At 41.6% G+C, this 11407-nt stretch overlaps 1 protein-coding gene across 1 annotated transcript; it reads right to left on the bottom strand.

Moving 5' to 3' along the window:
* Window positions 1-2991: 2991 nt before the first annotated feature.
* LOC146985465 (uncharacterized) lies at window positions 2992-10925 on the bottom strand. The gene is made up of 2 exons (XM_085780433.1): window positions 10731-10925; window positions 2992-3356 (listed from the first exon to the last, which is right to left on the bottom strand). Exons 1-2 carry the CDS (start codon window positions 10780-10782, stop codon window positions 2992-2994), a joined length of 417 nt encoding a protein of 138 aa, XP_085636559.1. The 5' UTR covers window positions 10783-10925.
* Between the last annotated feature and the right edge of the window lie 482 nt (window positions 10926-11407).

Genomic DNA, 11407 nt, shown 5'->3' with positions numbered 1-11407 from the left:
CACATTGTTCTGGTACAATTGTCAGTCCATATTGTTTTGTGATCAATTTGCTGCAAACCTGATATTCCACAACAGACAGCTGTGTTTACTGCTTAATAACATAGGCTCATATTGGAAGGCTTGCATGTTAAACTAACATAAAGAACATCATACATAAGTGTTTTAGCATAAGTGTAGTGTTAGTATTAAGCGTCTAAAGCTTGTTTAGGCACAGCAAGCATGATTGGTCTTTAGTTCTAAATGTGTCATTAACTTTTAAATATCACAATTTTTACACAGGGGGACACACAGCAAAAACTCAAATATCCTACCAAGAATATTTGTCTTATTTCTAGTCAAAATGTCATTTCTAGTCAAAACAAATCTCATTATACTTAAAATAAGACTCATCACATTAAAAAGCAGCTTGTTTTTTAGACACATTTTTTAGACATATTTTCACTTGAAATAAGTAGAAAAATCTGATAGCGGAGCACGTTTTTCTTCCTTATTACAAGTACAAAAAACTTGCTTTCACTGGCAGATTTTTCTACTTATTTCAAGTGAAAATTAGTTTGAAACAAGTGAAAATGTATTATTTTTTAGGTGATGAGTGAGGTGATGTGGAAATAGATCAATTTTGACTAGAAATTAGACATTTTGACAAGAAAGAAGACACATATTCTCTGAAAGATTTTTTGCAGTGCATTAGGAAGACATATTGCTAGCATGGCTAGCTGTCCAGAGGAAAGTTAGAAAATATACTTAAAGCCATAAGTTAGTTTGTTGTAATTGGCCCCTTAATCTGCAAAACTAACCCCTGGTTTGACCACATTGTCATCCTTTTACTTTTCTTATTTCTGTCTTTTCCAGCTTCCAACTGCTTCAGACCTTCTAGTCATAAGGCAGCGTTCCTCATTCTGCTTGTATAGTATTACAAGTTACAACTAGTAAATAACAAGTGAATGTAGTGTAATCTACAGTCAGAAATGTACCCAAGTTGTTCTTTACCCACAACACAGTCCGGAGCCCCTTACCACCTCCAGCCCAACAACAGCTGCCAGTCAGTAACCTGAGCAGCTGACCATTCCCAGTGGGACAGTGACTTCTGGTTGTGGGACACCCAGTCTGGAAGTTTCCCTCAGCCCGCCCTGCACGCAGTTGTCTGACGAATGCCTTCACCACTGCCAGACAAACAACTGAGCTCACCGTGTCATGTTTTTAGGAGGACACACAGTCACATTACACACACACGTACTGATCTCACTGTAGCACCATACCTGAGGCCTTACTCACTGCTAGTGTCTCTGAACATTACGCTCATCATTTCTAAGATATGATGTGATGCTCCATTTAGCAGCTATGAGGAGCTGACCGTGTCAGTGGCTGCATATAAACATTTACGTTTCTACATGGTCAGCTCAATTGTGATGAACAGGCAATGTCTTAACTGGAAAGTTATGTTGTTCAGTATAGGGACAGGGCTTTTTTCTGTCACTGTTAAGCTTGCACAGTAAAACTCAAAACAAAATCAGGAGATAATTTCCTGAGAAAAGTGTTTTTTAACTTGTGAAAGTTTCCATAGTTTTTACTGTACAAACACCAAAAGGACAAGGACGGACTTGCAGTTCTGACCATATAGAGATTTTGCTCCTACAGATCAGTGTTAAATGGAAGAGATGTAAATGATTCCAAGACCCCTTCTCCTTGTTCTTGTCTTAAAAGAAAAAGAGCAGGTAAAATCACCATGGCAACCTCTGAGCACAGGGGGCATAGCTGTTTTGAAGTCATGGTTGGTAATCCTGTTCAGAAACACGTCTTGTTATACTGGGTGAAATGGTCCTTCTATCCTGAGAGAGAGTAGTCAGTACATTCTGGATTCAGAAAAGGAACGAAAAATAATCAGATCTCTGTGGCAGCTGCAGGACTGACAAAACTCTGACCAATCCATGCTTTTCACTCCGAAAAGGAAAAACCAATCAGATGCCTTCATGTCTAGTTCTGCCTACGCCCAATCAAGCTTCCATCTCTCTCTCTCTCTCTTCCTCTTGCGTGCACGACCAGAGTCTTCACCTACGTCCGCAGAAAAGCCACACTCCAGTCTGCTGGGTGGCAATGTAGCTCTGGCAATGTGCCTTTGGTGTCTTCACCTCTCTGGCTTCAGAGAGAAGAGACTTTTGAGCTAGAACCGTTTTTGTCCACAAGGTTGGCAGCTCCCTAATGTCAGTGTGATCCTGTAACTGTAACTCGGTGGTGCCACAGATTTTAGGCCTGTTTTTATGCTACTTCACCTGCTCTTGTGCTTCTTAGCCTAATCAGCCCCTCATTAATTTTATTAATTATTTTCAACAATTCAGCTCTTTTTACATTTTAGGTCATTCTCATATTTGCTGTTCTGTACATTTTTTTTACAACTTTTTTTTACACTAATCTTCAACAGGCATTTTCAACCATTTCATGTCTTTCATCCTGCTTATACAAGTTCTATTTTGAATCTTCAGTGATTGTCTTAGCTACTTCAGTATTGATTCAGTAGTGTTTTTCTGCTATCACTGTACATTGTAATGTGATAGCAAGGTTTTCACTACTCTGCCTTTTTAAATTTCTGCTGCTTCATTAAAGATTTTAGGCCATACATGTATGTTTAGACTCACAAATTCCACATTTCAAATATCAATTAGGCCGTCTCTTTAGCTACGTCCGCATTGCTTCAGTAATTTCATGCAGCCTTCAGCATTCACATGCATTCTTTTCAAGAAATGCATTTTGGCATTTTGTAGTTGTTACTCTTGCCAAAGTCTGCATTTCACAGGAAAGCTGGGAGGTGAAATGGTCACAGTGTAAAAAAAAACATGAGAATACGGGTCAGGTAGTGGTCAAGTGGTGGAATTTCTCTTTAATTGCAATAAAACTCCCAGGATTGGAGTATGCGGTGGGGTGCTTGAAGATGCATTAGGACCAGATCTTGAGTTATGATCAGGTAGCTGTTTGTAAATAATGGATTAAAGGTTGTTATGAAGAAAGAATAAAGATGAATGATGTCTCAGTTGTCTCACCTTGCAGCTCATGGAAGCTTTCTTGGTGTTTGATGGAGATCTCCCTGGCATCCTCCAGCTCCAGCAGCAGCTGCAGCACCTGGGCCCTCAGCTCCTCCAGCTCTTGCTCCTCTGTCAGCGGCTCATGCTCCTCTTCCTTGCTCCTCTTTTCTTCCTCTTCGTCTGCTTCCTCCTTCAGTTGCTTCTCTTCTCCCTCCTGCTCCTCCTCTTGAGCTCTCTCCTGGTCCATCTCCTCCTTCTCGTTGTTCTCCTCCTCCTCCTTGGCTGTTATCTTGTTGTCCATAGTGGGGCTGCTTTCTGTTTTCAGATCACACAGGTCATCTAATGGACAGATGACAGCGTATATTAGAGAGGGGTGTCTGATAGAGAGACAGACATGGAGATTTACAACTGACAAACCCCTCTGTCATCAGTCATGCTTTAAATGCAGCATAGATTTCATTCACATTGTTTTTCTTTGAATCAACAGCACCATCTTGTGATTGAACTTGCATGTTGCTCAGCAGATAATATCCAGCTTGTGTACCCAAATTTAATGTGTTGAAAAGTAACAAACAGCCCTTAAGGAGATTAGAGCAGAGGCTGTGATTGAAAGGAAACAAGAAAATCACTCAATTGTGGAAACATGATTCGGTATATAGCCTATGCTGAAAACTGTCAAAGTGCGCCAAAGGTTACATATCATTTGGATGTCAAGTGAAAGGATAAATAAATATGCAGCACATATTACACATTGTAATGGTGACTTACTGAAAATCAGACATCATTTTGTTTCATATTGCTCAAGATGCAAAACTGTGGGTTTAAATTTTTTTCAACCAGTAGGTGGAGTGAGTGAGCTAACACAATGCAGAGAGAGAAGAGGGGGAGGTGGGACAGTATGCTGAGGCAATCACTATGACTCACCACCCAGCAATGCACCCCAAAGTCCATAATAACACAAGCTACTACTCAGAGTAGGAGCGATGTGACAAACAGATGTCTTTCTCCTATCACAGTGTCACATCATATATGTGTGTTTGGGCTTTTCTGTAAAGGTTTTTCTTTGTCTTTGTAGACAACGTGGCGTGGGCTGGGAGCTGTAATTCATATGGGTCAATAAGGCCTAATGGGACATTGTATATAATGGAGGGTAATGCAAATAAACTTGATTTGACATAACCACGGCTCTTGTTTGCTAGAGCAGCTAAGGCAAATAAACAGGGAAATAAAGAGGTCAGAGGGTGCAAAGGGAAGTCATTTTGCAGCACAACAACACAACAGCAAATTCCCATTTGAAAACCCTTTTTAGTTGTATGAGATTTGCTGTGAAGGGCTAGAGCTCAATGGAGATTATATTCACTGGAGTTGTTTTAAAGTTAAACCATTATTTGTCTCCCATTTTCTGTCTCATCAAATTAAATTCTTCTTGCGTCACCCACACTGTGACCGGTTTTCCCATATTTCTCATTAACCTTAATATAAATTAGTGTTACATTGCACTTCAATGTTAGAGTGGTCTTCAAGTGCAACAAAAATTGCTGATTGTACTCAGAAGGCAAGTGTGAGGGTGAGCGAAGGGAGCAGTGCAGCCAGAGACAGAATAAAACATTAACTAAAGATATACCTAATTAAGAGTGATGTGTAATCTTGGCTCAGGGGACACCTCAATTTCTTGTGGTAATTATTTCTTTTCTTTTTTTTGTTCCCGGCCCTCACTAGATGTGACTTGCGCTTCCATCACAACCAAGCACGCATGCCAGATTTTCATCATATCTATCTCTGTGACATTAGCAGGATCCTCATTGTCTCCTCTCTCATAATAATGATAATTTTAAAGAATGGAGTTCCTGAGAGATGTGTGTGAGGTTTCATCATGGCTGGACTGTTTTGTCATTAAACACTGATCCTGATCTAATGAGTTAGTCGTAGAGAGGAGCGTCTGGGACGTGTGGCAGTGTGTAGTGGGCTGGAGCTGCTTGTACAGCCGCAGGCAGCTAAAGGCCATCAAGAGACAAAAGACTTCCTACTGAATATCACTCATATCCAAATCCTGCAGTGGTGTCCAGCTCTGGGTTTAATGACTTGGAGAGCTTTGGCTTGAGTGAATTCTGCTATGTTGTTGTACATTAACTTTGTAGAAGTTTTCATCAGTATCCTTCAGTGGACACAAACTACAGCTGATCAGGAACAAACAGTAAGTAATGTGCACAGTTTTACACACTGGGCATTGAGAAACTGCCACGGAAACCCCTTATAGGGATAGTTCACCCAAAATTCAAATTTCACTCATTATCTACTCACCCTCATGTCAACTAAGAGCTGTGAGAATTTTCAGAGTCCTCCGTGCCTTCTCTGAGTTACAGGGGGGTCCGTGCAGCAGTATTTGTACATATAATGGTTGTCAATGGATACCAACTTTCTTCGTCCAAAAAGACACACCAAAAAACATCCAAATACCTCTATACTGCTCGTCTGTAATGTCCCTCTTGTATTGAAGACCCGGCATGAGAAATTGTTCTGAAAAAAATTAAATAAGTCTATATTTTAAGCTTGTTTGTAGCGGAAGCTCCCAGTGTCTCGGTTCACTGCTTCCTGTGTCAGTGCAAATCAGAACAATTTTTCATGTCGGGGCTTCAATACAAGAGGGACATTACAGACGAGCAGTATGGAGGTATTTGGATGTTTTTTGTTGTGTCTTTTTGGACGAAGAAAGTTGGTATCCATTGACAACTATTATATGGACAAATACTGCTACGCGGACCCCCCCGTAACTCAGAGAAGACACGGAGGACTCTCACAGCTCTTAGTCAACATGAGGGTGAGTAGATAATGAGTGAAATTTGAATTTTGGGTGAACTATCCCTTTAATACTAGACAGATGTAGAGGGCAAGTTGTTCAATTTCCTTTGACAGCATGTTGACAAAATAACAAGTCACTATCATATTAGAGTGCCTCTAAACATATTGTGATCTAATCAACCTTATACAAACCCTTAATAGAGCTTCACCTACTATCCTTCCAGTGCTCCCATAAGCCTTGTTAATCATTTCACTACTTAAAACAAGCATTATCACCTTCCCTTGTGAGTGAATGTCAAACATAGTGTGCGGAGGAATCAGCTGCCATGACACCTGTGATCACTCCACTGCATGCTTGGCACAGTGCTGATCTCCAGTCACGCTGGGATTGCATTAGACATGGACGCTGCATGCATACAAGAGCAGGGACGGGCAGGAGAGTCATCTTATAGGAGCAGCATCACAGCTCCAGGGAGGGGATGGCTTTATCTAGCCACCGCACATTCCTTCATAATCACATTGCAGCAAAACTCATCGAGAATGCCAATGCAAACTTTGTGCCTCTTCAGAAAAAAGGACAACAGGCTTAGTGTTCTATGTAAGCATTTCAGAATACTTGTCTGAGATCACGTTTGTGGCAACACAAGGCCTTTGCTTTGCTTCTGACTTGGTGATCAGTGATGGATTGCGGAGCGTAATCAAATTTGCACACTGCAAAACCGAGGATTTTAGCAAACAGATGCATCCTGGAAGAAGGACGGATGTCAGACTTGAGAGCTGTTTCAACCTGGCAGCACAGGGAAGCTGTTTAAAATGACAAGAATAATTCAGCAGTGTGAGTAACAGTTAGTTATGCAGCATTATTCTCATTTTGCCTTGAGTCTTAATACTTCTTTATCTAATAAGATGGAGTATGAGTCAAAAATAGACCTTTTTAAAATGAGTCGTCTATCCTGTCCATATACATACATTATATCATCATCAAATCAGTGATCTGTGATCTGTGAATGTGGCATGAGTATATGAGTCTGTATGTAAGTATTCCTGTATTGATGTAGTTGCTTTTCTGCTCTGGCGCACTTACTCAACACAGCACAGGGAGGGGGAGGAGAGACCGGGTGAGAGCAAAAAAGCAAGGAAGGGAAGAGAGTAAGGGAGATGCAAGAGAGGAGAAGAGTCGAAGGAAGATATACACTTAGTATGTGAGTTTGTCTCTGTTGTCCAAGTCCAAAAACTCGAGGGTGAAGAAGAACAACAGTGGTAGGAGAAGACAAAAAGAAAGAAATACAAACCACAGGAACCTGAGCGTTGGGTTGACTCAATTAGGTGTTCTGTTATTCAAATGAAAAATGCATGTTTGCACTTCACAAGGGAAATAAGATAAAGTGGGTCAACAGGGTAGCAAAGTGTCACAGAATGCAGAATGTGCTTTTATCTGGCCCTACAACATGAGCATGCACAAAAAAAAGCTTCCATTAACAGTGAGCGTGTCGTATTCTAGCCTGTGAAGACGAGCAGGACGGAGGAGAAGGCAGTGACTGACAACATGCAGAAAAACAAAATGTTTGGGGCTTAATAAAGTAAAGTAATTCTCATCTTTAAACTCTGGGAAGAGAAGGCCAAGGCTGGGTTCACTCCAACAACAGACCAAATCATTAGTGAATGATAAATGATATGAAATGATAACAGAGACAGCAAAAAAAAAAGAAAAAAAGATTTTGAGTAAGGCATGGGAACATCCTCCCACTTTGGTTCCACTTAAACTGGTGTGAACGTGGGCTGGTTTTAGACCAGAACCAGAAGCAGAACCAGAACCGTGTGTGTCTGAAAGCATTTACCAGGATCCACAGTCTGACATTCTGACATGCTCACATTCACCTGACACGCATTTCTCTTTTATAGTTCCCCACATAATCTTACTGCTACATACCAGTATTAACAAATACAACCTCATCCACAATTCCTCCAATACCCGGGTGCCCCCGGAACTATAAAAATGGTGACTGTTGCCTGGGGAAACCTTTTGCCGGAACACCCTGGAGACGGTAGGCTACCATTTCACATGATTCCCGATGCACTGACACTTATTGCACAACATATATACCTGCCGGTGTATTATATGCTATATATATATATATATATATATATATAGCATATAATATAAATCCCATGTCCCTCTCTTGCAGGTGGAACCATGTGGCCATCATAGCACCTACCAGCACAGGTAACACTTTTCTTTTAAGGACAATAAATATAGAAAACAGTCAGTAAATATGATAACTATATCTATACCAATGGGCAAACATGCAATGTGCAAACTGTCTTGTGCAAATCCTATTATTTAAGGACATATACCAGTTAAAGTGCATGGTGCCATATTTACACAACCTCACTACAAACTCCAGGGAACGAGGTGCTCTTCATTACAGTGTGGTTGTTGATAAATAGCGACAAAGCAAAGCATGAAAACAAGTGATGAGTTAATTATACATCTGATCACAAATCAGTGCTTCCCACCTGAAAGCAATCTCCATGGTGGGATTGACATCACTGAAATCACAGAGGAAAGAGAGGATAGCACAGCTCACCATGGAGCTGCCAACTTCAAAAAGGATAAAGACCCAGAGGGAGAGAAAAGGAAGACTAATTACAGGATGACATGAATGAATTCAGAGCATTTCTGCAAGGGGGTGAAGAAGTTAAGAAACACCCATAGAATAAGATGTAGGAAGGAGACACATGCATTCACAAACCTTCTCTATTCACCTGAATGTTTTAAGACTTTTTTTCCATTATGCAACCAAGAGAGAATAAAAGAACATTGAGTTATGTCAGGGACCTGCAGAGTGCTTTGAAAGCTGTTTTTTTTGTTTTAGAAAAGAAGCTTGAAGGTCTGGTGGAGGAAAATAGGACTATTGTTGGGGAAAATGTCACATTGTTGAGCCTGAGAGTGGAAGAGCGTGTAAGATTAGTTAGCATTTTGCTCCTTGACCGGTTTATGTAAAACACTGATGAGGATCTTAAATTTTTGTTTTTCTCAGATGTCACTGCAGTTCCCCTATCTACAAAGTTTTCCCAAAGACAGCGACTTTGCTGTAGAGAAAAAAGTTCTGCTTGTACCCCGAGGTACAAGCAGAACTTTTTTCTATACTAATACTGCTGATGTGAATATTACTGTTTGAGGGGCACAACACTGAGAGGAGTGGACTGAAAAAAGGAGAGGAGAAATATCGTGTGGGCCGAGGCGCTGGCAAGTGCAAAGGTTTGTGAGTCTCTGTGTGTGTGTTTAGGGGTGCGTGGGCACTGAAGAGAGAAGAGGATTGTGACTGGAAGAGGGGGAAGAGATAGTGAGTGTAAAAGCAGAGAAAAGATGGAGAGAGATGGTTTGTGAGGAACAATATGGTGATGGGTAATTGTAAGATACACAGACAGCTTGCAATTGTCAAATAAGATGGTGATGGTGTTGTATTGATCAGTGCAAGTGTGAGAGTATCTGTATTCCTTGTTGGTAGATAAGAGAAGTAATATTAGTAGCACTTCTCACAGTGCAGTGTGGAACTCATCTCCAGCAGGACAGAAACAGCTCTCCGGTTAAAAGCCTCGAAAATAACAGTTGGTCAGGATGAAATTACCTTTTTTAAAGAATTAAGACTGATCCAACATCACTTATCCATGTGATCCGTGGATCAAAATCAGTGAGTCCCATCCATACAGCTGCAACTCAATCAACTTTTGATTTTCTGTATGTCTATCCTTATTATGGTCAATACGTCAAGATTCATGCTACATTCAGCTGCAGATGCTTGTTATTATAGCCGCTGAGGTCTAAAAACACGCCTCAGGCTGTGATGAGAGGAAAGAGTTCCCAAGAGTTAAGATAACAGGAACAAGCTTGTTAGGGAGGAGGAATTCCTCCTGAGACAGCATCCATGTTATGAAGGTCAATACAAAGACTTTACATAATAATATAAATGTTTCAAGGAAATTACTCACCAAGCAGCAAGTTTTACAGAGCAAGAAAACTTTAAAGAATAAATCCAACCAATAAGTGAAAGTTGAGTTTTAAGGCGGCACTACGCAGGAAGAGGAACCTGGCTGCTGGTCAGAGGGCCGTTGACCCGTGGTACTCTCTCAGCCCCTCAGCACCAATAAACATCCTTCTAGCTGTGTCCCACACACACAGATAGTTGCTCTGTCTGCATGGTCATTCACAACACGCAAATAACACACACTTCTTCCTTGTTCGGGCCCACAGACACAAAAAAACATTCCACACATTCTTCTCTTGCTCACAGTCACACAGTACTGATTCTGTATAAATGCATCCACTGATATAAAGTTAGCAAGGAAGCTCAACTGCAGCATTTTTTTTTTTTACATAATAAGCACTCATTTGTCAGCAGAAAATGATTCAAGTATGGAGTATAAAAAATTTCAAAGGTGAGGTAAAACAACATCTTAACACTGCATAACTGCACACTGCATCAAGCCTCAGAATAACATATGCATCACTTCTAACACAACCTGGACTAACGACTGCATTATTTTCCTGCCACCGGCTGCCAGTCATCCATTACCTGGCAGTGTGTATAGCCTCCATCAAATGTGAACAGATGCCATAGCTGACAGTAATGCCCACTCCTCAGTCAGTCTGGCAGCTTGACTACAGCTCCTAATGAAGACAGGCTTCCACATTAATTGCCCCACCACGTACCTCTCTTTAGCTCTTCTGCCTCCTCCACCCCTCACTTATAAGGTGTAAACACGCTTTCTCAAGCCCGAGATAAACATCGACCCCTCTACCTTCATCATATCTGATCTGTTAGTGCAGGGCTAAAAATAGCCACCCCACTACCCAACAACTGCAACAGCTTATAGCAAGATGAACAACACTGACAAGACAGCCGCACAGACCTGTAGAGTCCAGAGCCTCCTCGATGAGTGGAGGTAAACGCAGTCCATCCATAGTCCCCCGCTGTAGCTGCAGTGAAGAGGGAGAAACAGAGAGGAGAGAGTGGGCGAGAGAGGGTCAGAGGCTCCACACGCCCACTTCAGCTGCAGAGAGAGAGAGAGAGGAGGGGGGAGGGGGGGGGGCAAACACACGGAAAGTACTGAGCACAGCGTTAAGTACTTGCACACATGCAGGCATTGAAGTCTGCACACACACAAACAGGCTGTACCTCGAGAGAATTTGGGAGGGTCCGGGGAGCTGAAGGCTGAGCTCCGGAGCATGGGAGAGATGCCGAGAGAGAGAGAGAGAGAGAGAAGAGGGGAGGAGCACAGAGGAGGGAAAGATGCTGTTTTCCAGACGGAGAGCTCCGTTTCCATGCATGAACCTCCCTCTCTCTCTCTACTGCTCTGTTTACACGCTGTTTACCAGGCTATTCACTTGAAAACACAAGCAAATTCTGCAAGGATTAATGGAGTTGCCTTTCACCTCATGTCCTATCAGGGAAAAATTATAGAGCTCAATCCATTTGTATGGAGGAATCAACATAACAGTTACATCCCTAGTGAATTAGACAGTTAGCTAATGCAAAATATGCTTTATCAAGTGACTTCCAACCATCCAGTCAAGTTCCTGATAACAT

This window comes from Trachurus japonicus, chromosome 6 (assembly GCF_045865225.1).
Source record: "Trachurus japonicus isolate A0001 chromosome 6, Traja_1.0".
Taxonomy (NCBI): domain Eukaryota; kingdom Metazoa; phylum Chordata; class Actinopteri; order Carangiformes; family Carangidae; genus Trachurus; species Trachurus japonicus.
Note: the sequence above shows the minus strand (reverse complement) of the source record. Positions and strands in the feature narration are given on the sequence as shown.